The sequence below is a fragment of the Labrus mixtus genome, chromosome 6, assembly GCF_963584025.1.
Source record: "Labrus mixtus chromosome 6, fLabMix1.1, whole genome shotgun sequence".
Classification (NCBI taxonomy): Eukaryota; Metazoa; Chordata; class Actinopteri; order Labriformes; family Labridae; genus Labrus; species Labrus mixtus.
Genome location: NC_083617.1, coordinates 13680487 through 13705596, shown reverse-complemented (window position 1 = coordinate 13705596; position 25110 = coordinate 13680487). Strand labels below are relative to the sequence as shown.

At 40.3% G+C, this 25110-nt stretch overlaps 2 protein-coding genes across 3 annotated transcripts in view; one reads left to right on the top strand and one right to left on the bottom strand.

Moving 5' to 3' along the window:
* The window catches only part of lrpprc (leucine-rich pentatricopeptide repeat containing), a 57757-nt gene extending 41319 nt beyond the window's left edge, over window positions 1-16438 (top strand). The window contains exons 29-38 of the mRNA XM_061040092.1: window positions 578-719; window positions 1331-1457; window positions 4629-4717; window positions 4805-5009; window positions 6738-6865; window positions 7029-7144; window positions 10802-10876; window positions 11417-11501; window positions 12909-13051; window positions 16124-16438. Coding sequence (XP_060896075.1) covers window positions 578-719; window positions 1331-1457; window positions 4629-4717; window positions 4805-5009; window positions 6738-6865; window positions 7029-7144; window positions 10802-10876; window positions 11417-11501; window positions 12909-13051; window positions 16124-16195 — 1182 coding nt within the window. The 3' untranslated portion in view covers window positions 16196-16438. The remainder of the gene's footprint in view (window positions 1-577; window positions 720-1330; window positions 1458-4628; window positions 4718-4804; window positions 5010-6737; window positions 6866-7028; window positions 7145-10801; window positions 10877-11416; window positions 11502-12908; window positions 13052-16123) is intronic.
* Window positions 16439-16814: 376 nt separating this feature from the next.
* abcg8 (ATP-binding cassette, sub-family G (WHITE), member 8) lies at window positions 16815-25001 on the bottom strand. Of its 2 annotated transcripts, XM_061040093.1 has the most exons (13): window positions 24642-25001; window positions 23303-23404; window positions 23014-23161; window positions 22462-22700; window positions 22098-22230; window positions 21405-21674; window positions 21053-21212; window positions 20559-20660; window positions 20276-20475; window positions 18676-18752; window positions 18199-18466; window positions 17978-18105; window positions 16815-17736 (listed from the first exon to the last, which is right to left on the bottom strand). In XM_061040093.1, exons 1-13 carry the CDS (start codon window positions 24684-24686, stop codon window positions 17599-17601), a joined length of 2010 nt encoding a protein of 669 aa, XP_060896076.1. In that variant the 5' UTR covers window positions 24687-25001; the 3' UTR covers window positions 16815-17598. The 2 variants fall into 2 exon arrangements, with proteins under 2 accessions (XP_060896076.1, XP_060896077.1); XM_061040094.1 differs by lacking the exons at window positions 23303-23404; window positions 24642-25001 and having other exon boundaries at window positions 22462-22821; window positions 23054-23161.
* Window positions 25002-25110: the final 109 nt, after the last annotated feature.

The following is a 25110-nucleotide window of genomic DNA, read 5'->3' as shown; positions in this document are numbered from 1 at the left end:
GCCTCAACTATATTCAGCCTAAAAGACAAAAATCATAACGGACAGAATTTGAATATGTAAAAAAATAAACGACGACATAATAAAACCAGAGGATATTTTTTTCTTGAAATAAAATGAGATTGCTTTCCTCCTTGTTGCTTTTTTCTCAGCGTTGCCTTGCACACACATGCGTGCTCCAGTAGCCTGAAGCATGATGAGACAGGAAGTGATTGCTGTTGCCTGGAGCGATGAACTTAGTGACCCCTGGGGCTCTTAGGTTGACACCCCCGCTCTGACACACACTCTCTAAGGCACACACACTTTCCTTTTTGCCCTTGGGGTGCCAGGCCTAATTTGCCCCCAGCCAATACAGCTTAACCCCCTCCCCATGTTGCTATATGGGTGACCGAGCATTAGGGGACCCTGCCCTGCTGGCCCAGCATTATTGCACTGTCATACACACTCAAACACACAACAGCTCACTGCATGCACACAGTTGAACATGTATACATGCTCTAATGCTGGATGTAGCTGTGTTGTGATGCAAACATCATACTGAGTTTTATCTTTTTTTTTCCCCTCCTTGTGTCATTTTTAGACGTGGTACCAAAAAGCTGCCGACACAAAGGAAGTCCAGCAACAGCAGACAGCACAAACCAAAGACCTTCCAACCCAAGCTGAAAATGGTGCTGGGTACCAGGTCCAGCTGTTGACCCTGTGCAAAAAGGGCAAGGCCAAACGTAAGGGAAATGTGTTATTTTAAACACATATATTTTCAGCTTATAAATGTAATCTAAGTATCTAAATAATTGCTAATCGATCATACAGCACAATCTGCAACATGGGCTTATAGTTGAAGTGTCATGATTATAAGTCAGCAACACAGTCGGCTTTTAACTCTAGTTCCAAATCAAGGGAAAGTGTTTATGATCTTTGACTTCCATTCACTGGGTTGGCAGTGGCTTGCATTAGGATTTATATATGGCACTGTTACTGGAGCTGCTGGAAGGCTGCTTTATAGTTGATTTATATACAGTATGTGAAATTATATAACTAATTATTAAGTTAAAAATGACAAAAAGTTGTTTCTGCTTAAAGATGAACTTGTATCAGTGTGAACTGTATGAGCAAATCTTTTGCTTTATGGAGACTCAAATAATTCATCATCACTCAGACTCCAACTAGAAACTAAAGCTTTAACAACAGACGATATAAGCATACAAAACCATTCCTCTACTGTATCCACATGTTTAACAGTATACGTTACAAGGTCCATGGTTCTGCTTTTTCTCTTTGTCCAACCTCTGACTTCTTCTTCTCCTTCTCTACTCCTTTTAATTTCTTCCTCCAGAAGCCTATGGGATGCTGAAGGATGCAGATAAAAGGGGCATGGCATTCGGCCCTGCTCCTTATGACTTCCTCATCCGGGCCCTGTTGGCTGAGGGAGCCTTGGAGGATGCTATGGTAGTCAGGGACATGTAAGTGCTTTAATATTTAATTCTGCAGCCCAAAATGATACAATTTTTACAACCCTAGAGAGTATGAGCGTTACAAATGAGAATATAGTCTAATACATAAATTAATAAAATAAATACTGACACAAACTCTTGGTTGTCAAGCTGAAAGAACTGATAAGTTCAACATGTATTATGGTCAGTCTGGGTGGCACTGGGTCACCTCAGGCTAAAACTCCTCACTACACATGAGGATTATAAACTGATTGTGTGCTAACACATCCAGCCCTGCTGGATATGAACAGTGTTTTTTGCTAAGCCCCAAGATACACACACACACACACACACACACACACATACTCATACACACACACACACACACACACACACACACACACACACACACACACACTCACATACATACACACACTTGGATGGAGAGATTAATTTTGGTTTTCTGGGAAGCGGGTGACTTTTCGAAAAAACATCAATCTCTTTCCAATTAGTAATGTATCATGTGTTGTTGTGTTGTTGGGGGCGTATCAGAGCTTGAGCCTGGAGACAAATAGATGGACAGACAGAGGTATTAGAGATCTGAGCTTAGCGCAGCGTTGATCTTCTCAGCTCTGTTTGTCTTTTTATGTAATCTCTTCCTTTTTCTTTATCTCCTTTTGCCTCTTTTCTTTATATCACTTTCTCCCTGCAGAGGAAAAAACATGCATTCAAAAATAAAGATGATAATATAATGACACAATAGTCTGAATGAGAAGATGCAGTTACTCGTTTGTGGGAAAGAGAAAAAGATGTAAAAACATCTATTACACTATCAGCCTCTTCCCTTGTTTTTGCCTCTCTACATGCTTCACTCTCTGATGTTATGAAGAATAATCGTATCAATTTTCGAGCCGTGTTTCAACAAGCATGAGGCAATACAAGTGATAACCCATCTCTGTTTGAATTGGTTTATGGCATCCCTGCCTGGATAAAAGCTTCGTTTATCTGCACTCTAAATGAGAAGTGAAATGAGCTGAGAGGAGAGTCGGGGAAATGAGGAGAGGAAGGAGATAAATAGAAGAGCTAAATGGGAAAGGAGGAGTGAAGAGGGGAGGAGGGCAAGATTTAATCACGTATGAGGTTAATGAAGACGCTATAGGCTTTAATTCTCTGTGCGTGTGGGTGTATGTGTATTTGTTTTCGGGTAATCTGTTCAGAATTGAGCAGCGGGGTTCTTATGGCGAGATTAAGGGATTGGGAGAGAGTGATGATGATGAGAGAGAGGAAGAGGTGGATGATGAATTTATTGGCTGAAGCACAATACCCCTAGAAGGGGAAGGCAAGAGAGCATCTGCGTGTGTGTGTGTGTGTGTGTGTTGGGAAAAAAGTGAGTGCATAAAAGGCCTGTAGAGATTTTCTTCCCCCCGATAAGAAGAATTCTGACCCCCCCCTTTAGCTCGTCTCCACTGCAATCCGTCGCCGACCCTGTTCTTGCTCCAATCTCTGCCGTGACCCTGTCACAGCGGCTGCCGGATGCTGCTTGGCCTGGTGTCGCCGCGGTGATAAGGATTGCCGGCCCTGATGCTCAATTGAGCGGAAGGATTAATCTGGTTGTGGGGCTATAATAAGAAATAAAAAAAAAAAAGGAGGGAGGCGAGCCTGATTGAGGTTTTAGAAAGAAATGAAAAGGAGGGAGGCTTGAAAAGAACGGCATATAGATTAAGGGGGTGGGGGGGGGGGGGGGGGGGCGAGGAGGAGCAGAGGCCTCAATACTGCAGCGCTCAACCTGTCCCACATAATATCACACACAGATACACAAACACACACATGTATGAGCTCAGCAGGAAGTCATCAGCTGTTTGATGTGTGTATTATTTTCGGGGTCACAGCAGGCGCTTCATGAGACGCTCAGACTCGCCGGCTATCACATTTGTTCCAATTGTCTTCTCCGTTTTCAGTCTTTGAGCTCAGGCGTCTATCCACTCTACATATCTTGTGTGCTGTTCTGAGCTTGATGCTGTTAAGTGGCCAAGCACAGAATTCTAAGACTAAAATGCCACAATGATTTTAACTCGGCCATCATAGATTATGGTCTTTCTGATGAGAGCAATCTTGTATATGTTACACCACTCAGATATGTTGGTGAAATCTTCCCTCATGGTAAACATAACAATATGATTGAATGAATCTTCCTATTTTTGTGCTACAATGGGAAAGATTACACACCTGAAGAGCATTTGATATTCTGCCTTCTGTGTTTGACGATACAGGCAGACAGTTTATAAAGCTGCCTTTTTAACTCATATTTTCTTACTCTATGTATTTTCCAGATATTAACCATGTGGTAACTTTCTTGGAAAGTCAATCAAAAAACATGAATTCATAAAACCTTTCACTTTATAAAGATGGACGACATGTCTCGTCCCATTCTACAAAAGTGAAGCCGAAGAACTCCCGCTGACATATTGCCCTGTTGGCGTCATTTGTTTTACAAGAGTTGTTCAGTATGAACTCTGTCCCGGTTTTGACATCCCCTTCCGCTAACCAAAACACACATCTAACATCTAAGATCCCTCAGGTCAGTACAGTCCACAGCAGAACAGATCCTTGTGTCAGTTTGAAGCAGACACTCACAGTTCATATGTTTTCTCTAACCCATTTCTGCTCTACTCTGCTAGTCCGGTTCTTACAGCGCTGTAGGAGCCACATTTGTCAACTGGGCTGTTGATCGTCTTTTTATAGCGTTAAATAACTAATTAAAAAGAAACCTCTCAGGAAAATAATGGGTTTGGTATGATAACAAATAACTGCAGGTCGGATACTGGGTTAGAGAAAATGGATCTGACATGTATTTTAACATGTGCTCCATGTCCCATCTGTTAACATGGTGGAGGTGGAGTTTTATGACCCATACTGCAGCAAGTCAGCGCTGCATGTGTTTTGGCTTTAGTTTCAGGGAGCTGTTGTGTCGCCCATCTTTTTATACAGTCTATGTCTAAAACTAAGACTAGAGGTGATTATGGAAGCTCTGTGTTGAACTGCTGAATCTCAGTATACTAGTACGCTCACAGTCAGAGTGTACAATTAAAGAATGCTGATGGGAGCACATACTTGCATTAAAAACCAAAAGAAAGTGAAAAAAGAAAAACTTACACAAATTAAAGTCTAATAGAAGATACTGGTACTCTGTGTCTCTCTCAGTGCTGTGGCTCGGGTGCCTGGCTTCCACCTCAGTGATACCGCCAACACTTTGGTCATCGTCACACAGAGTAAGAAAGGCCAGACTGGAGGTAAGGAACACACATACTTTGGTAAACATACAGTACGGACTCATATCATGAACATGATTGCTCACTTCTTGCATTCTTTCACCGCAGATGCTCTTGAGACACTGAGGTCAATGCTGCAGGCAGACCAAGTTCCCGGACAGCTCGCCATCACCAGACTGACTCAGGCCCTTGGTAGCGATGGCAATCTGGCGGGGATCAAGGAAGTGGAGTCCCTACTGAAGTCCCTCGGCACGTCTCTCAACCTGTCCAACATGTTGTTTGTAAATAACAAGGCCCTGGCACACATCAAGAAGTAAGACGGCTAAGCACTGTGGATGTGGTATTTTCTGAATGGATTTATTGAAGACAGTTTATGAGCTGAGGAGGCAATTTAAGCGTGTGTAAGACTAACTTAGGACTTAGGGAACTCCAGCCTTGTTCTTTCCACAAAGAATACTTTGATTTGAAAGAGCCGTTAATCATATTCAAACAGTCTACACAAAGGGCTTTTACCTTAAAACTTTTCAGGTATACCAATGCATTTGTTAAGAGGTTTGAACGTCAGCATGTTATTTTATGTTTCATTCTTGCAGATGAATACTTAGAACATAGTTAGATGGCATACAAACACCAAACTAGAACACAATTTCAATTTATGCCGAAATGTACCATCCCATATCTAGTAATACTACTTTTTGAACACTGTTCTTACTATTCAGAACACAGAGATTAACAGTTTAATACACTGCCAACAGCGAAGTGTGACGAGACCCAGACTGACACACTCTTAAAGTAAGAGCTTACAGGGCGAGCGGGGCGTCAAGTACAAATAGGAAACACAGAGTTAATAGGATTATTCATGAAATCCTTTTAATGTCATAAAACTCCCATCCTCCACTGCTGCTTTGTCGCTCCTCAAACAACAGAACAAAATGTAAAACACACTGTGCATCAAACTTTTATCGCATTACAGCATTAGCGTTGTCCCCCCCGCTCGAGCCGCAGCGTGACCGTGCCAACTAGAAGGGACAGCAGGAAGTGAAGAATAGCAAGGCGGTCTCACGCCCGATTGGCCATCGCAGCGCAGGCCTGTCAGCTTGAACCCTGACCTCTGGGAGCAGCGCTCTGAGCAGCTCTGACACGTGCGTCCCCACTGTATCTGACTCAAGCTGACTGGTTAAGAGCCAGGGCGGAAAAGCAAGGAAGGTCCGGAAAGCGGAGCGCCACATTTAGAGGGGCCCCCCGCTGAATTATTCAGACGGTCCCAGTCGCAACAATCAGTGTAGATATGTTCCCCCCACCTCCGAAACGCTCTCACATATACATACGCAGAAACACACACACACACACACACACACACACACACACACACACACACACACACACACACACACACACACACACACACACACACACACACACACACACACACACACACACACACACCCTGTTTGTTAAATATTCATTACGACTGCTGACGGTGGGGAGGGAGCAGGCAGCAGAAAGTCTTAGTAGCGAGTATGGGTTGCCAGATTGAGTTGTTTTAGATTTGTAGTGCTTTGGTGTGCAGGCTTTGTTTTCGGTCGTGGCAACCTCAGCAGAAAAACATTTCACAGTGCGAGTGTGTTTGACTGAGCATCAGTGGAAGACTGAGGGGGTCTGCACTCAGTGGGAGGTCGTAATGGACTAAATGAAACCAGTATCCTTTTAATAATAAATTATCAAAAGTCTGAAGGAGCGAGTTTTAATGTTCTTTAATCCGGCCAGTTTCTGGGATGTATTTTAGTATTCCAGTCACATTTTATATGGATTACCTGTTATTTTTCTCCCATCCAAGTGTCTTTACAAATGCCGGCTATAATGGCCCTTTTGTAGCTGAGAGGGATGAAGGGAATAAGGGATACAATTCTTCTCCAATTCCAACACTTTCTACATTTGCATTTACAGTTAATGGGTATTGTTTTGATTTACAGCAACTGAACTCACCCTTTCTCTTTCTCTTTCTCTTTCTCATCGAATCTTTAAACTCCGCCCTCTCCAGTGGTGATGTGGAGTCAGCCGTGGAGGATTTGGAGGCAATCTTCACAGAGCCAGACAACAAAAAGTTCAGTGTTTCATTTGTCTTCAGGAGTGTCTTGAAAGAAGACAATGACAAAGCCTTAGACAAATGTAAGAGACAACTGTCGCCACATACACACACACATACACGTTGCAATGTATATAGAAAGAAAAGGGACTTATATAATCTGTGAGAGCACAAGCCAGATGACTCGGTCTTAATTAAACACCATAAGAATATCCCAGCTGACCAGATGTGCACGTTGTGTTTTAGTGAGTGCGATGGCGGAGCGGCTAGCCAACCACTTTGCCTGCTACAGACCTGCAACAGACCTCTTCCTCCAGCTGGTGGATATGAACAAACTCGAGGAAGCAAAGTTCATGCTGGCTGTGAGTATGACATTTTCAAATATAAAATAAAGACTAAATCTTAGAAATACATTATTAGTTAGTCTTTCTGGTTTTCAGGACCATGTTTCTCAACACTTCTTGATTACTCTATATCTGGACAAGTGATATGAAAGAAACTTTCTTAATAAAGGGGAAACCATCTGTTGACTTTGAACTCTAAAAATTGTTCCTTAAAAAAATCAAAAGCAGGTTTTCTCTCTCCTCCAAACACAATATTTGCTTACATATAAACAAATGTTATTCCCACTTTCAGATCACCAAATGCAGGTCTGACTCGCAGACTGCTCGTTCTTAATGTTTAGGTTGGATGGAAAGTGAAATCAGCCCTCTAAGAGCAAAGCTCTGTGAAATGTAACTTTTGTGAGCACTTTAAATAAATTTTAAATCATATGGAGCACTTTGTCCCTATGTGCTCTCCTCCCTTTAAGTGTCTTGCACTTGGCTGCTTTTTAAATTATTATATCAAAGTAATTAAAATCTGCAAAAAAAAAAAGAAAAAATCAACAAGGCAAGCAGGGCTGAATTTAGTCCATCACAACTCCCTGATGGATTGGTCCAGTTGTTAGAGCCCGCCACTATCGCTGACTTATTTATCCACACTCACATTTGTGTCAGGAAATGCTTGCCCACACTCCTCCGCTGAGTCTGCTGGTCTGAAATTGGCCTCCTGCTACTTCACTTATTTAACACAGTTCATACATTACAGCTCAATGGCTTTGCTTTGAGCTGGGGGACATGAATATGTAGGAGTGGGATTAGTCAGAGACTCTGTTTCACAGGTTATTTTACTCATTTACTCAATCTTTGAAGCTTTCATTTTGACCCTGACCTTTTTTTGTTTGTTTTGGACATTATTCAAAAAGTATTTCACTTTTTAAATTTCTAATTTCCAGAGCAGGAAATATAATCGAAAAAACCCCCTTGTTTAAGTTGAAAAAGGGCGACTAATGCAAAAAAACAAACACTTTTGAATAAATTAAAAGTGAAACCAAATAACTGCTCGAATTATAGAGTTATGTATGGATTCCTGATTTTAATAAACAGTATAAGAGCAGGTGTTTTCCAGATTATTAGCAATAGTTCAGACATTGTGTACAAACAGGACTTTTTGACAAAAAAAACCCCAAAAAACACTATACATATATATACATATCTATATATACATATCTATCTATATATATATATATAAAAAGCTTTATGCTCAGGCCTGTTTTGGTCTGTTTCTTTGTCTTTCTGTGTACATTTAGGTAAATTTAAACTGCTCCTCTGGACCACACTGACAGTGAGAAATACTTGAAGACAGAGGGGAAGAAATAAGAAATCAGTGTAGATCCACTCAGACATGGAGGATGTCTGCTGCTCCTTCCTCTCTGACGTCTTGAGTGATTATCCCTCTCAATCTTTAAACAGGGATGTCTGACTGGCATGCATGTTAATGAACAGATACATTTCTCACCACTCTCTTCTTCATCACTATTTAAACACAAACTATGGATTACATGGTTTCAAAGCTATAATATGCTTCTTGCTTGATATAAACTCAATATCAACCTCCATCTCTACACCATAAGAAGAAAAAAATTAAATAAGTTACATTTTGTTTATCTAGGTGGGGTGCTTCATAGAAGCTTTGCAGCCCAACATAACAAGAGTTAACGTTTTCTTTAGGTTTAAATGTGTCAATTAAAGAATAAGAAAATGATCATGCAAACGTACTGAAATAATGAATACACACATTCATTTAACGAGAGAAGCCAAAAAAACCAAAAAGATACACAAACAGAAATGTATTACAGATATCTAAACTCTTACAGTTATCTAAAACAATCTCAAAATGACTGATCAGCAAATAATCTTTATCAGGTTTATACGTTTTAGGTCATTTTGATGTCAAAAGAAAATCCAAAAGGGACCTTGACTCTTACTTTGCTTTCACATTCTATTTGAACTGGACAAGATGTTATCATCATTAAGTCAGAACACATTAATAGTCAGGAAAACAACATAAAACAATGGTCCCTAACAGCCCTGAAATATCCCTTTTTAAATATAAGAAACCCACAGACGCACAGCGAGGTTACAAGCATGTTAAAGCCTGAAAACATGAACATTCATGCTAAAGAAGAGTGACGAGAGAACAAAACTCCATGAATAAAAAAAGTTCACGGTGTTGGAAAGGGAAGCTACAAGGACAATATTTAAAATCTGAATGAAAACTCATTTGTCTTTGAAGTGTTAGCGTAGACCTTGATGTGACCTGAGCACTGCTGCTATGCTCTTTAGGTCCCTGGTCATGGCCTGTTTTCATCCTCCTCCTTGAAACCGCTCTTGGACGGGTCACTGGAGGGTAGCAGCTCGACTCCTCCATGCCATCATAAGTGAAGCAGGACCGAAACTCTGAAAAGCTTTTAAGTAGGGCGAGCAGACAATAATGACGAAGAGGCTATCAGGAGAGAAGGAGGTGAGGTGGGTGGGGAGCAAGAAGAGAGCGAGAGGGATGAAGTCAGTCATTAAAAAGTGAGGCAGGCGGACTTGGATACAACTGCTTACGTGCATGCGTGCACTGGGAGGGCTGATTGAGGAAAAGGAGGAAGGATTCCCTGGGTATAAAGAGCTTTTAGGCGGTATGTATGAGAGGCAAGGGAGATGGTAGGCCTGGGCGTTTGTGGCGTCACCTTTGGGAGTGGTCGGTGTAGTAAAAGTGGGGGTAAAAAAAACGGAAAAGAGAGTGAGTGAGAGCACGGAGCAAAGTCGAGTGAAGTGGCACAGTATTGGTCCAATTGACTGATTGTACTAAAGCCATTTTGCTGCTTGGTGACTCAGAAAGACGGCAGCTTACTGCTCAGGGTGTGTGAGTGTGTGTGTGTCTTCCAGTTAAAAGCCTTACAGGCCACTTGCTTTTAATTCTGTAAGAGGTGAAGAAGGACTGAAACACGTTAGTTTACGACTGGATAGTAATCGGAGCTCATTGCTGCTCAGCCAGGAGAACACACACTTGCTCACTCAGAGCACAGCGATGTTAATGCATTACCTACACACACACACACACACACACACACACACACACACACACACACACACACACACACACAGTCTATTGTATGTATGCTTGCATGTCTTCATCATATGCAGTCATGCAAGGTATAAATCTTTAGTAACGGAAATCTCTGAAGTGTAGAGCTCAATCCGATGTGATCAACTCTACATAGAATCCTTTATAGCTGTAAGTCTTTCAGAAATAGACACATTAGTGCTTTTTCATGAGGAATCATTGTCTAATATTTTCTAATCACAAAATAGTCTGAGATGCGTTTATAGGCAGTTAGATAAGTGCCATGAAATTGTAGAGAAATGGCAAACATATTCAGAGAGCATTACTAAACAAAGGCTATTAGTTGACCATGTATATGCAATCTGTTTATTAAAAGTAAATCTGTTAATTCATCTTTTTTTTTTTAGCTTTTGATCTTTTTCTTCTATACCTGCCCCACATATGAAATTGTGCGGTTAGCTGTAACTATGTGAGGAGCGGACGTTTGTGAGTCTGCTTGAACTTAAAAAACTGGAGAGTGCATCGCACGGCCTTCCTCAGATAGTCTCTAACTCTCTTCTCTTGTCCCTCTTGTCTTGCTGTAGCGCTGTAATGCCGTGGCTGATCAGAAGGACATCCTGATGTCCTACGTGATGCGAAGGGCTCAGAGTCCTGGACAGGTATGATCACACATTAAGAGACTAAAAAAAAAAAAGATCCAAGTTGTAACAAGAATGTTCCTTCAACTGCTTGCTAAAATTTGATATCATATAATGATATTGCAGCTCTTGTGCTTTTAACACATTTGGGTTAAAAGTACTCAATTTTATTTTGGCAAAATTGTCATCAAATCAACAGATTCAGGATTATATATCTTTAGTTATGCAAGATACGTCTCAAATAATGTAAAGCTTGAGCTCAGTTTCTCTCAGAAAGAGGAAGCTGGTTGGCTTTGCTTGCTAATGTTAACAGATTAAAAGTTTGTACTTCTTTTTTAAACACATTTTCATCTTTATGGTTTAAGAAGTTTTTTTTAATAGGCATCCATAAGAACAAACCCAGAATATCTACTGGTTGTGTTAGTATAGCTAGTTTTGATTTCAGTTGGACTCTGAAGCTAAACATTTCTAATGATGTCATTTTTTTTTTTTTTTTGTTATTTACAAATTCAATTTTTTTTTTTTTCAAAACCCACTGAAAATAAATATTTGTGTTCACAGGTGGGAAAGATCAATGCCCTGCTGAGCCTGATTCCTGATTTTGTAGAGAAGGATAGCCTGTACCCATACCTGATGAAATGTCATGGTGAGACACGAACACACACACACACACACACACACACACACACACACACACACACACACACACACACACACACACATGCCAACACATGGTCAGATTTGTCTTGTGGAACAGCTAGAGGTGTGGAAGACAGCTCGCTGGACTGTGGCTAAGTCAACATTAACGCATCCATTAACAATGCATCAGGTCAGTGTCTGTGTGTGTGTGTGTTTGCGTGCATGAGTGTGTGTGTGTGTGTGTGTGTGTAGTCAGACATTCAGGGGTTAGAGGAACACATGTCCTCTAATGAGCTGTCCTGGCTAGCCTAGCGTGCTAATTGCAACACGGACCAGCACTCAACTTTCCTTTTTTTTTTCTTCTTTTTTTCTTCTTCCTCTTCCAGTCGCTTCTTGATCTCCTGACCTTTTTAACTCCTGTCTGTCTTTCCTCGTCCTTCATTTCTCCTTGTCCTCCTCTGCTTCCTTCTACCTACATCCTCTAATCTCCTCCTCCTGTCGCCCCCTTTCCTTCACCTTCTCACCTTCCCGTCTCCCCTCTTTGGTACCTTGTCATACCAGAGATGAGCACACATGACTTTTTAATTAGCATCAGCTAGCTGGTTGGTCGGGGCAGCCACAGGGGAGACGGATGGCGATGCTCGGTTAGCTGCTGTGTTCTCCACTCTGACTGTGTTCTTTTTTTTTTATCTTGTTTCCTTTTGTAAGCAGTGACCTTACTGTCATTGCATTTGTCTCTTTGATGCACAAAACTACACACATTCCTGCTAATCAGATTCACAGATGACTAGCAACATCATTTTTAAATTAATCATTGTTTCATTGTTTCAGTTTTGTGTCTCTAAAAAGGGATAAAGTATATCAGCATGTAGCTTCACCTGTAAAAGTGAGGGTTTATTTTCCACAAAGTTTTATTTTTTTAAAGGGCTGATGCAATATAACATACCTCCATTACAGAGCATGGAACTGATGTGTTGAACAGATTTTGTTTTATAGCTTTGGTCATTTTTTCTTCATGTCCCTTGTTTGGCCTTTACATATACAGTGTAATAAGATATAATATGTTCATTAATATTAAACCAGACTACTTAACAATATCAAATAAGAACAAAACAGTCTTTCCAAGTGTGCATTATTCTGGAAAAGTACACAAGAAGACGAGTCATTATGTGCATTTAAGACTTCATTTATTAGCCAAAACAAACAAAGATAATAAACATCTAAAATAAACTTTATTATCCTATCACCAAAAAGCAAAAAACATACTTTTTTTTGTCAGTTGCACAAACACAATTTCCCCCTAAACGTCTACATGCAAATGCCATGTTTCTCTTTCTTATTTGCTGTTTTCCCCTCTCTCTCTCTCTCTCTCTCTCTCTCTCTCTCTCTCTCTCTCCCCCCTCTCGTCTGGCAGCTCTGGATAAGGACTTACAGTCAGCCAAGACTCTGTACGAGCAGATTCAGAAGGAAGGGGTGGTCCTAGATGAGCTGTCACTCAAACGGCTGGCTGGGCTTTACCGCAGAAATGGAGAGACGGTGCCCTTCTCTGAACCCCCTGTGAGTGTCTAACACACACACACACACACACACACACACACACACACACACACACACACAGAAACACTACACTGACGTGACAAAAGCTGCTCTACACAATCACTAAGTTGTGATTGGTTCCTGTGTTAAAGGAGGTTAGACAGAGATGTTTACATTTACTGTGGGAGATTTAAGTTTTCAAACCGCTTCAAAGCTTAACTCACACACTTCTGAAAAAAGCTGTAATGCTTTACAAACAGTCTAATATCCATAGACATATAATAGTTTGCTATTTTACAGTAGTACGAAAGTTAACACATTCACATTAATAACACGCGTGAACGTTAATAAAAACAAGTTTTTACCTTAGAAATGATTTAAAGTTCCCATTCTGATTAATACCCTACCTATGAATTAAACCCTTATAAATATTAACACACATACATTTCCATATTTACACCCCAGTGCTGAAATATTCTAACTAGAGCTGTGTACAAACAGAAGCACGCACACACACACACACACACACACACACACACACACACACACACACACACACACACACAGCAGCACCCTAACGAGTAGTGGCATTCATCCGGCTGGTGTCCTAATGTGTGCTGTGGTCTGTGTGTGCTTTAGTAATGTGACAGAGCAGTCTGCATGCTCGGTGTACTTCAATATACACATGCCTTCAGCCAGCTTCCTGTGTTTGTAACAGTGTGTGTGTTTGTGTGTCAGAATCTGGCCCACAGTCACTGAGCACAAAGATTGTGTAAGCGAGATGGTGTCACTGCGATAGCCGCTCTCTTTTCCTCGCTCCTAGTGTTTTTGAGCGTTTCTGCACACTGCACATTTTGTAAGTTGATGTAGCCCTATTTTTGGCAGAGGACGACGCACATACTCGTACAAACACTCACACACACACACACACACACACACACACACACACACACACACACACACACACACACACACACACACACACACACACACACACACACACACACACACACACACACACACACACACACACACACACACACACACACACACACACACACACACACATAGACACACATGGCCCTCTCAGACCCAGCACTTTGGTGTGCTGTCCCCTCGAGGCAGGTGTAGACAGGGGCCCACCTATTGCCTCTCCATCACTCACCTGCAGTGCAAAGATAGAACGAGAAAGAGGGATGAAGGTGGAGAAGCTGCTGCATTATTCACTGAGTGTCAGGATAGTTAAGTGATGGTTGGTTTTATAAGCAAAGCAGAGCCAGAAGAGGTACAAGGAGAGGGAAAGGTGAATAAAGTCTGGCTATTCAGAAGTTTCTTCAAATAAGTCCACCTCTCCCTCCCTCCCTCCCTCCCTGCTCTTACTCCTCTCCTTCTAGTTTATATAGGCTTCACTGGTAAGAACATTTCTCAGCTGTGTTGAGCCGCACAAATGGTACACATAACATTTGCAAGTAGTCCAGACCTTTTCATGGTTCTAGTTTGCCTCAGCTGAGTCAAGGTTCAATATTTCAATAGAATAGGCTTTATGATTTAAAGACTAATGCTACTAAGCTATTTATTATTTAGATTTATTTTGAATATAGAGAGTTTATTATGGCTGACAAGGATTCAGATGTTTGAAACAGAACATTTCAAAAGCTGTCTTAGAGGTCAGAGGAAGACATCATCATGCCTGACACTAAACCTCAGATCTAGTCTAATTGTTGAATCCCTTAATGGGTGCTGGATCCAAAACAAACAGGCATGAAGAGGCAAGAAGATCCACGCACCATATACAGTATAGATATATATATATATATATATATACATATAAATGTATGTTTGTATAAATCACCATAACTGTCATGTCCTCGTGGTGGCCTACCATTATTTAAACAATCAAAAATGAACTTATAGAAGTTTTTTAAGCGTCTTACTTCCTATTTATATGTCTTCTTAAACAAATACTGACACTTGCTGAATATAGAGTTTAATTATCGGAAGATTTCAAACAGCACCATGTAACGCTCCACTCTGAGGTTTTTTTTTATTTTTTATTTTTATCTTGTTACGGAGATTGTGTTTGATGATAAGACAGAATGTTTCATTTTTGATGAATAGTTCCCTGTGAGTGATGTATATATTTCAGGTCAATTACTTTAAATGGGAGCACATTTTTGTCAAAGGAATGTTCCTCATCTCTTTTTGTAACAGTGGGATGCAATATTTCCACAGTTTTTAGAAGCATTTTAGTGGCTGAAACTTGCACACACAAGTGGAGCAGAACAATAAAGCAATGTCGGGGCATTTATTGAATGTACAGACAAAGCTTTGACATTTATATAAGAGTGTTTGTGTTTGTGATGACCTAACTACAGAGGATGATGCGCAGATCCTTTCGGTAGAAGGCAGCGTAAAATGAAAGCTGTGGAGGGATGCTGTTTCTGGAAAGTAACGTTACAAATCATTTTACAAACTGAATTTCTAAATGCTCTAAAGACAAATGAAGTTCACTTCTACGGTATGAAAGCAAAAATCTCCTACAGATATCTCAAGACCTTTACAAAAAGAAATCAGGAGGGAAAACATGTTTTTGTAATGAGGGTAAAGTGACCCCTTTAAAAAGTGTTTGAAACCCCTGCCAAGATCTCTCTGTCCACACTTCTAGTTAACACAGCTCTTTATCAGCGTTAATTACTACATTAAAAAGCAAACATACATTGTAAGAAGCTGCCTTAATCTGCAGTAAAGCTCCCACCTTCTCCCCTCTATAAAATAAAAACACCCAGCCCAACACTTTGTCGGGATCAAAACACTGATTAATTAACCAGAACAGAAGCAGAGAGAGGAAGGTGTGTTTGGGGAGTGAACTACAAATCCATTATTTGTGTATTAATGGGGATTTAAAGATGAAACGAGACAACCTGGCTGGAGAGTGGAGACTATTTAGACAGACCCAGGGGGGCTCCACAGCTGCTTAGTTTTGGAAAGAGGCGAGACACAAACGCACACACTCAAACACACAGGCACTTTACAGCCTCGCTCCTGCTTTTTGTCTGATGTTTGATTCTAAATTGTCTTTGTTTCTCTTTCCAGGAGACCTTTAAGTTTTATGCAGCCAAGCTGAAAGACACCGCTGCCAAGGCCGATGTGAGCGCAGAGAAATAAAGATGAATCCTCGTCTCCTCTTACCTCAGTCCAAGACCGTGTTTCCTTCCTTCCTTCCTTCTGTCCTTTTTTTTTATATAAGTTGTTTGAGCTAGAACGTTGGGTATAGTGTCATAGCTGTAAGATGTTTGAGTCTGTGCTCTGCTCCACTGATAATGTTAATGATGAGAATGATGTTGGGAATGTACAGAAGTATTTATGCTAATAAACGACTTAAGGAGTCCAAACTCTGCCACACCTGAAGTTGTGATTTTGTTCTGTAATGTGTTAAACAGATTTGTTGTCATAACGTGGTATCTATTGGAGCACTAAAGGATATTAAGATACTTTACATCAATAGTTCATTGTAATTTCTTTCATTTTTGAATTTCTTTCCACAGTCGGGGCTGTGATCCCCTGATGGATGGAAAGTTTATTAACGTGGTGTAAAATAAATGTACTGCCACTAAACCCCAGAGAGAACAGCATGAAGGCCTTTTCTGGGAAATGAGAATGTAAAAGAAAAACACTGTTCATAATAAAATATCAATAACATTCAGTGTTACCAAAGTGTGGGTGACTACAACATGCAGCCAAGGCCACAAGGCTAGCAGACAGTATGAGGACAAAAATAACATGCTCAAGAGAAGCTATTTGATTTAATACTTCACTAATTTGGACTCAAACCATGTCAGTAAAACATTTATAAGGCTTTTGCAAAAAACCAAAGCTTACATAATCTTCAATCTATGAGGACACAAGTACAAGCTCTTTTTTTCTGAGTGTGACTTACTACATCTGTACAAGGTTCTTTTTTTCAGTGCTTTCTATACTGGCACACACATTGTTAAGCTTAATAACCTTACATATACAAAAGAGATAAAGCTGTAGAAAAAAAGAGAAGATTGAAAAAGGGAACAAGCAAAAGCCTCAGATGGATATCTGCCAAAGTGGCGCTCTAATCATTTGCCAAGAAGAAGCATAGAGAGAAAAATGCGATCATGTTTTCAACATTGTGAATACTGCAGTACTCTGCTGCCACCCAGCAGCAGACAGCAGTACTGCAACAAGTGCTTCTTAACTCAAATTCTGATTTTCAGAAGTGAACCTTTAAAAAATGCTTGTGTTGAAAATGCTGCATTCATCAAGAACTTGTTACACCTTACTGAGGTACCCGGGTATATTAATTCTAACGTTAGAAAGAGTGCAGGATTTTCTGATGTTGACAGTATTATTTAAAATAAAAAGTAAAATTCAAAACATGTATTCTTAATTTTCACTTAGACATCCTCATAGGAACAGTTAAATCAAAATGAAAAGCATGGCTCATTGTCGAACCAGTCGAGCTAGAACCCAAATGAATTCCTTCAGCAGCCACAAAATAAAACACAAAGTAGAGCTGTGCCGCTGACGGTGGAGACAGTTCACCAGTCCTGACTGGACTTCTGTTTGATGAATCTTAGGGATAAGTAATAAAGCCCCATGAAGCACAGACAGACTGCCAGCAGAACCAGATAGCACGAGTACAGAGGGTACTGGTTCATGTCCATGGCCTCGATCACCTGACAGACAAACAAAGGAGGATACACAATACAAACGATGTTCATCTTTCAATCCATTTTTCTTAGCTTTTTTAAATTAGTGTTAATTTACGTGAAATAGTCACCTATTACAATAAAAAATGACTGCTCAAAATGTTTAACATTTCAACTGAAGAATGAAACAGACACTTATTCTATGCACCTGAAAAATGCACAACAAGACTGATTTACCGATTTTGTGTGTTGTGTGTTTCTAACTCACATGTATCCCGTCAACATTGAGGGTGATATTTGCGATAGTGATGGGGTACTTGTTGCCTCTGAACTGCACCTGCAGCATGCCCTCAAAACCCCAACGCATGAAGGAGATGTGAGAGAGCCATGAGGCCACTGGGGAGGCAAACAAGTGCAGACATAAACATCACACACTGACCGGCTTCTCTCTTTAAAACACACACAAATTCTAGAACTCTTTCTCTTTACCGAGCCACATGTTCTCCAGGCTGATGACAAACCCTCCAGTCAAATAGAAGACTGTGAACAAGGAGTTTCCCATGAAGGCCGATGTCTGCAGGGTGGGCAGTGAGGCAGCTACAAACAGAGCCATGGAGCGGCTGCAGTAAACCATCAGCCACACCAGGAGGAAGTTTAGCAGGAAACGCTCCGGAGCCTCGTTGAGCCCGGCCAGCCAATAGATGGGCAGACCGTACACCAAGGTGAACACACAGTGCTCTGGTAACTCCCCCAGGACCTGAATATAAACAAAGTATACATTTTAATGGAAAAACATCAGAAAACCTACACAAACAATCTCTTGCAGTTTGTTCAATATATTTCCAACATCCCATTACAGTATTTTGTACTGTAATGTTTTTGTACTGTACTTTACACTAAGATGTATGTTTAGTATGGAGTGAGACTGCCATCTGCTGGAGAAATGGTTTTGTGACTGTGGCTTACCTTGGCAAAGAAGTAAGAGGTGACTGAGTACATGCCGTCCTCCAGCTCGTGGTACAGCATCGCTCTCTCTGTGTGACCTGCAGAGAACAGAAAGACTTTTAATACTTTGGTATGAAGCTACCTCACAGATTAAAACTTTCTGGTTTTACACTGTTGTACACTGAATCACAGCACAGCAAAAACAATCTCAAGTTGTTTAGACATTTATGCTTCATAAAATTGTCAAATTGTGTGGAATTGAGTAAAAAAAAAGTGTTCTATGTGGATTTGTCCTGTGTTATATGCAGGCTGTAAGCACAATATGTTACCAAAAGTCATAAGTGAACTTTGAATTAAGTCATAACTTTGTCAGCCTTGACCTGACATGAATTTGTCTCTTGTGTGTCGGACAGTTGTGACTTATTATGAGTCAGTGTGAAGGGACAGACTGTTGAAATCTATCATTGAAATATCTGATCACTCTTTGATCACTTTAGCTTCATCTTACACTGTTATACATTGAGTGATTTTCAACTTCTAGAAATAGCAAAAGAGGAGTGTATTGATCATGAATAACTGAGGACACACTGTCATAAAACTGTAAAAACAAAAAGAAGCAATGCTTTATCTCTTCAGGATTCTATCTTTTATTATTTATCTATTTATTTATTTTGTAGATTTTATGTTGTCTCTAGTATATTAAAGATCTATATTTTGTTGAACTCCGTGTCCGGTTCTATGTCAGCTTGTAATTGTCAGTTTTGCTTTGAAATACTGTATTTGCATATGCAGTCTTTGGTTTAATACAGGAACTAACCATCCACCTAAAGATTTGCTCTAAAAGAATTGCACAACATTTATGCACTTAATTAGCTCATTAGCTTCATTAGCTGGGAGGTGTCTCCTCTTTTGTAGATTAATATTAGGCCTTCTGTCTGTACTGGATAGGACAGTGCAAAAGGATGAGGGAGGGATGAGGGAGTGGGGAATGACATTCTTGAAGGGCTATAGCCTCTGCACATGGGACATGACCTAACCACTAGGCCATCTGCGCCCCAAGCAGAACTATCTTGTTTAAAGCTCTGGTCGGTTTCGTGTGTTTTGGGTTTTAACTACTCCATGGAACATTTTCAGCTTACTTTACCTGTTTTCTCCTCTTCATCATTTGTTTATATGTGGTCTTTATTTCTTAAAGAAAAGGAATTAGTTTTTAATGAAATTCTATTCTTCCAACTATCAAACATTGAGGTGTCAGCTTAAAGTGACTTTTCTAACTTGAAAATATTTGTAAACATTTATTTTAAGGAAATAGATGTTATGATCATTTTCATTTGTCTTTTTGAGTCTGTCTTTATATAATATACAGAAGTATGCTAATATGCTAATTTAATGTTCAATACATGTGAAATTTCAAAATATTTTCATAAACGTTTAAAAAAAAGATATTTGGAAATCTCACACAGGCGCAGACACTTGAGTGAAGTCTTAAGCCGAGGGTCTTGTTCTTACATTATTGTGAATCTAAACGAAGAGAAAACTGATTCTGCTGTGGTGCAAAACGTTAGACCCTTCTATCAGTATGAAGTTACACATAAAGGGAAACTCCATATTGTCTTCTCACATTTAGCTATGACGTCCAGCACCACAGCGAATGGGGTGAGAGCTCCGATCATATAGAGGAGGGCCACTGTGTCCTGAATGGACAGACGATCATCTCCTGCTCCATAGTACAGACAACCGACCAGCAGTGACATGAGGAGGGCCTCGAAGCCGTGAACCAATAAGGTGACCAGGTCTCTGTAGTCATTGTACATGTGACGCCTGAGGGAAAACAAAGGAGGGGAGGTTAGTCTTTATTTGTGCCTTTAGAGTGCTTTAATACAGCCCCTGTGTGATGTTTTTACCTGATGAGGATCGTGAATTGGTTTATACGACCAGGCAGTCTGTTTGCGTTCTCTGAAATAGTGATTACTTCTTCTTCTTTTGCCTTGCTCAGCTGCTGAGGGCTGCGGGCAGGAAAAGTGCATCAAATTTCCTGGATTAGCACACTGTAACCACTCCCCCCATTATTGTAAACATTTTAGGAAGCATCTCCTAAATTTTGTATCCAGAGCTAAAGCTAGAGTACTAAGAATTCTGCCCAATTAAAAAATTAAAAAAAATAAAATACTTTTTGTGTTAAGTGGAGAAGGAACCCCTCTTACACATCCAACAATACAATAAGAGCCGTTCCCAACAAACTCTACAGCTGCTCAGAGGATAGTCATTCTATGCTGAAGTTCCTTACATAGATCTCTTTAGGGAAAAACTAAGAACATATATATAGTACATATATGATATATGAATATATAAACTGTTAAAAAGGAGAATGAAAAAACCCAAGAACACACACGGCTACCTTTCAGGTTGTGTCTGTGCTGTGTCCGGTCCAGCTGGTTTCCACATGTGATCTTCTGTGTCTTGAACCTTTTCCATGAACTGCAGAGCCAGAACATTGGCCCGATCCAAACACTCTGCTTCTCTCTCCGGACTGCGCCGGTCTATACTGATCAGATCAACTACAAACACAGACACACAAACAAATAGCAGTTACAAAATGAGTCTTAAAACGTAGAAAATGAAGAATAGGTCACATTCAACACCATGGTTGTTTCAATAGTTTTGAGCTTGTTATCATATGTAAGTCAGATGCAGAGCTGAACATTTAAAGATGCTCTACAGAGGGTTTGACTTTCTACACACACACTAACCATAGAAGTCAGAAGGGTTGCAGTATCGTGAGCAGGGGTATCCCAGTGCAGTGAAGTAAGGTACCATGTCCCGCGCAGGGCCACAGTAAACAGCTGAACCAGACGACAACAGAACGACGAGGTCGAAGAGCTGAAAGATATCTGAGCGAGGCTGATGGACTGACAGCAAAACCAGGCGGTTTCCTCGGGCCAGGCGGGACAGTGTGATCACTAGGTTGTGGGCGGTGAAGCTGTCCAAACCTGAAGTCGGCTCGTCCAGGATTAAAATCCCTGATAAGGAAAAACACTAGTTCAGTAAATGTGAAAACGAAAACTCTGCTGTTTTCAACGTCTCCTTTCACCTTTTTTCTGTTGCTTCACTGAAGGTTAGGGGGTTGTGGTGACAATGTTATCTAACATGTTTTGGATGTTAAATTGAAAACCTCAAACATAGCCATTACTTTCTTTGCCTGTAGGTATTCAAATTATAATTACTTCATCAATTATAATTAGGTCATCAATGCTGCCATTTCTTTTTCTCCTGTAATTAGTGAGACATGTATAAAAAGTTGAAGATTATAACTGTGTTTATGTTTAAAATTCAAGCCAGTAAATGAGATGTATCTTCTTTTTTTTTTTTTAAGCCAGACAGATGGAAAGTTCAAAGTCAGGAGGGATCAAAACGGGTTGTCTCGAGAAGTTGTCTCTTCTCACCTGGGTTCCAGAGAAGTTGGACAGCTATACTGACTCTCCTCCTCTCTCCTCCAGAAACTCCCCTCACATAGTCGTTTCCCACCCTGGTGTTAGCACACTGTCGCAGACGCAGCTCTGCGATGACATCATCCACCTGTGACAGACGCAGTCACAGTCAGACAGAGTTAATCACAGATCTGTTTTTCACAACACACACAACAGTTGATCATGGAGTAAGTATTCTTACTACATTTAAAGATGAAATTAACTCTGGGAAGCCTATTTTCCCAATAGATGTTTCTTTGATTGTTCAAACACAATTCAATGAGCATTTTAATACCAGTGGGATAGTTACATTTGTTACCCTGATAGGGCTTAACCTTACCCTCTGGTCCCTCTGAGATTGTGTGTAGTGTGTTGGGAGCCTCAGTTTTGCAACAAAGGCGAGAGTTTCCCGGACGGTGAGATGAGGGAGAAGGCGGTCGTCTTGGCGGACATGAGCAATGCTCTTCTTCACCAGTTGGGGTGTGTTGGGTTTCCCATTGATCAGAACCTGACCCGACGTCATTGTGCCACCCTCATCACGGCATGTTATTATGTCCAGCAGAGATGTTTTACCACAACCTGAGAGGAGAAAAAAATGAATCATAAGCAACAAAATGTACTATACAAATCAAGACCTACGCCAAGCTCTTTTGAATTAAGCTCTGATTCTTCTCATTATTTAGGAGTCATTGATTGGTCACTAAATGTCATTTTGACTAGTTTCTCCACCTTGTTTTAAAAAAATAAATAAAGACAACATTTGTAGTTAGAACCAGAATTTTGAATATCTATGTAACCAAATAATCTGACATGCCATGTAGATGAGATCAGGGAGGCCATTGTATATGTTTTCTTGATAAGAAGGGCTAAAATGAAAAGCTGTGTGTTTCACCTGAGCTGCCAATGACAGCCAGCATCTGTCCGCTGCGAACACGTAGGCTGAGCTTGTTGATGGCTGTCTGCTTGTTTCCTTTTATCTCCCATGGCAACTTGAACTCTGACAACCTCTCATACCAGGGGATCTGTGCTGCTGTGTCTACCTGTGTGAAACAGACACACAACCAAAAAATTGCAAATGTAAATCAGCACATCCATGATGCACAAAACCTGTATAGACAGGAAATGCAGAAAAGAAAACAATCAAACGATGACTGTGTTGTGAGCGCCTGTTCATCAGTTACCTCATAGTGCAGGTCGTTGACCTCCAGTTCATTGCACCCTCCACTGTAGGTGAAGTAGAGACTGCTATCTTCTTCAGACGAGAACAGCTCGGTGTCCTGATGCTGTTAAAGAAGAGGAGCCGTGTCAATGAGCTTTATAGAGGCAAGGTTATTTCATCTGCATTCATATCAGTCATCAAGGACAAACTGAATCTGAGAATGTAACAGAGATAAAACTATTTTTTATAGAACTAAAGATTTAAAAGATTAACAAGAGAATCTATGAAGGAACAAGTTGGTGCACCTGTACCTAAACTGCTTGGAAAACTGCACATTTTACTTAAGATTGCAAAAAGTCAATAACAGCAGCACAAATGTCAAAAGATTGTAAATCTGTATGGAACTTAACTGAAGTATGAAATTTGAGCTTGTGACCAAAATGTATAATAAATATTATTTTATAAGTTGAGATCAGTCTGTTTATCTTTTAACTGCTGTGGTATCTGATCAGCTCACATTCAAACTTGATCAACTAGTTTATTGGACAATTTGAATGAGTAATTTATTAAATGATCACCAAGAGCATGCAGAAGTTTGTGAGCACGTGTCAGCTGTAAGAACACGAGTCCATGCGTGTATTCACATGCCCCAGCTTCTGTTTTTTTTCAAGTTCAGATAGTTTCCCCGGGAGCATTTGTGGGTCCAGAATCTGTGGAAAATGACACTTACCTTACCGTTATATAATCCCTAAATCTCTGCGAAATGAGTAATACCAGGTGCAACACATGCTGATGGATCTTCTGAACACACTGAACATTAGACTGTATGTGATTCTATGTCTAAGTGATATGAACCTTACATTTTCAGGCCATCCCCGGTAACTTTTCTTTATCAAATGAATCCACAGATTGTCCTTTAAGATATATGTTGTTTTAAAACAATTGTTTCATTATTCATGCAACTGTTGTAAACCTCATTGAAAGCTGTTGTAACTAAAACTGGAAGGAAGAACATTTAAAGGCCATTTGTTTCATTGTCAAAAAATGACATAGCAACTGTCCAAAATATGTTTTAAACAAAAAAAAATAATAGATGATTTTTCTTATGGCTGAAAAATTCACAAAAATCAGACTTTTTATAATAAATTGGGCTACTATGGAGTAATGCATTATTCATGCACACAAATCTCCATTAATAAAATCAAATGTTTTACAGATATCAAAAAGAGCAGCAATCATTGGTAGGTGGGGATAAGATGAATCAACAAAATCTACCTGTAGTTTGGTTAAACAATGCTACAACAGTATGTTAGTAGGAAAACGCTGAGATAATAAGGACATGCTTTTGTCCTGATGTTTACCTGTGAGGAGCCGTTTGTATGGTTAAAGCCAGTTTCTTTGTCCATGGTGATGCAAGTTGCTGGGGTCAAGAGGTCTACGCTCCCTTTTCTATTCTTCTTTTTGGTTCTTCTGTTCTTCACCCTAAGGATGTCTGTCCTTTTAGATCTCCTGTTGTACCCCTGGTCTCTCTTTCCTCTGTCTGTAAGATAGTTTGACTTCAGTCCTGCTGAAGATCTCCTATTGTTGTACTTCACAAGCCTTTCCTCTCAAGGCATCCAGGTTCATGTCATGTCAGTTCTTCTCTCCTGCTCTGCCCAGTCAGTCATTGCTTTTCTGGTCACAGCGTTTAATCTGAGGACTGAAGGGAAACCGACCGTCTGTCAATGTATTCAGCATGTGTTTTTTTTTTTACTTTGTTGGTCTTCTTTATACAACTCCAGATCAAAGTTCTCTGAGATAACGTAACACTGTGTGTTTATGGTTCCAAGC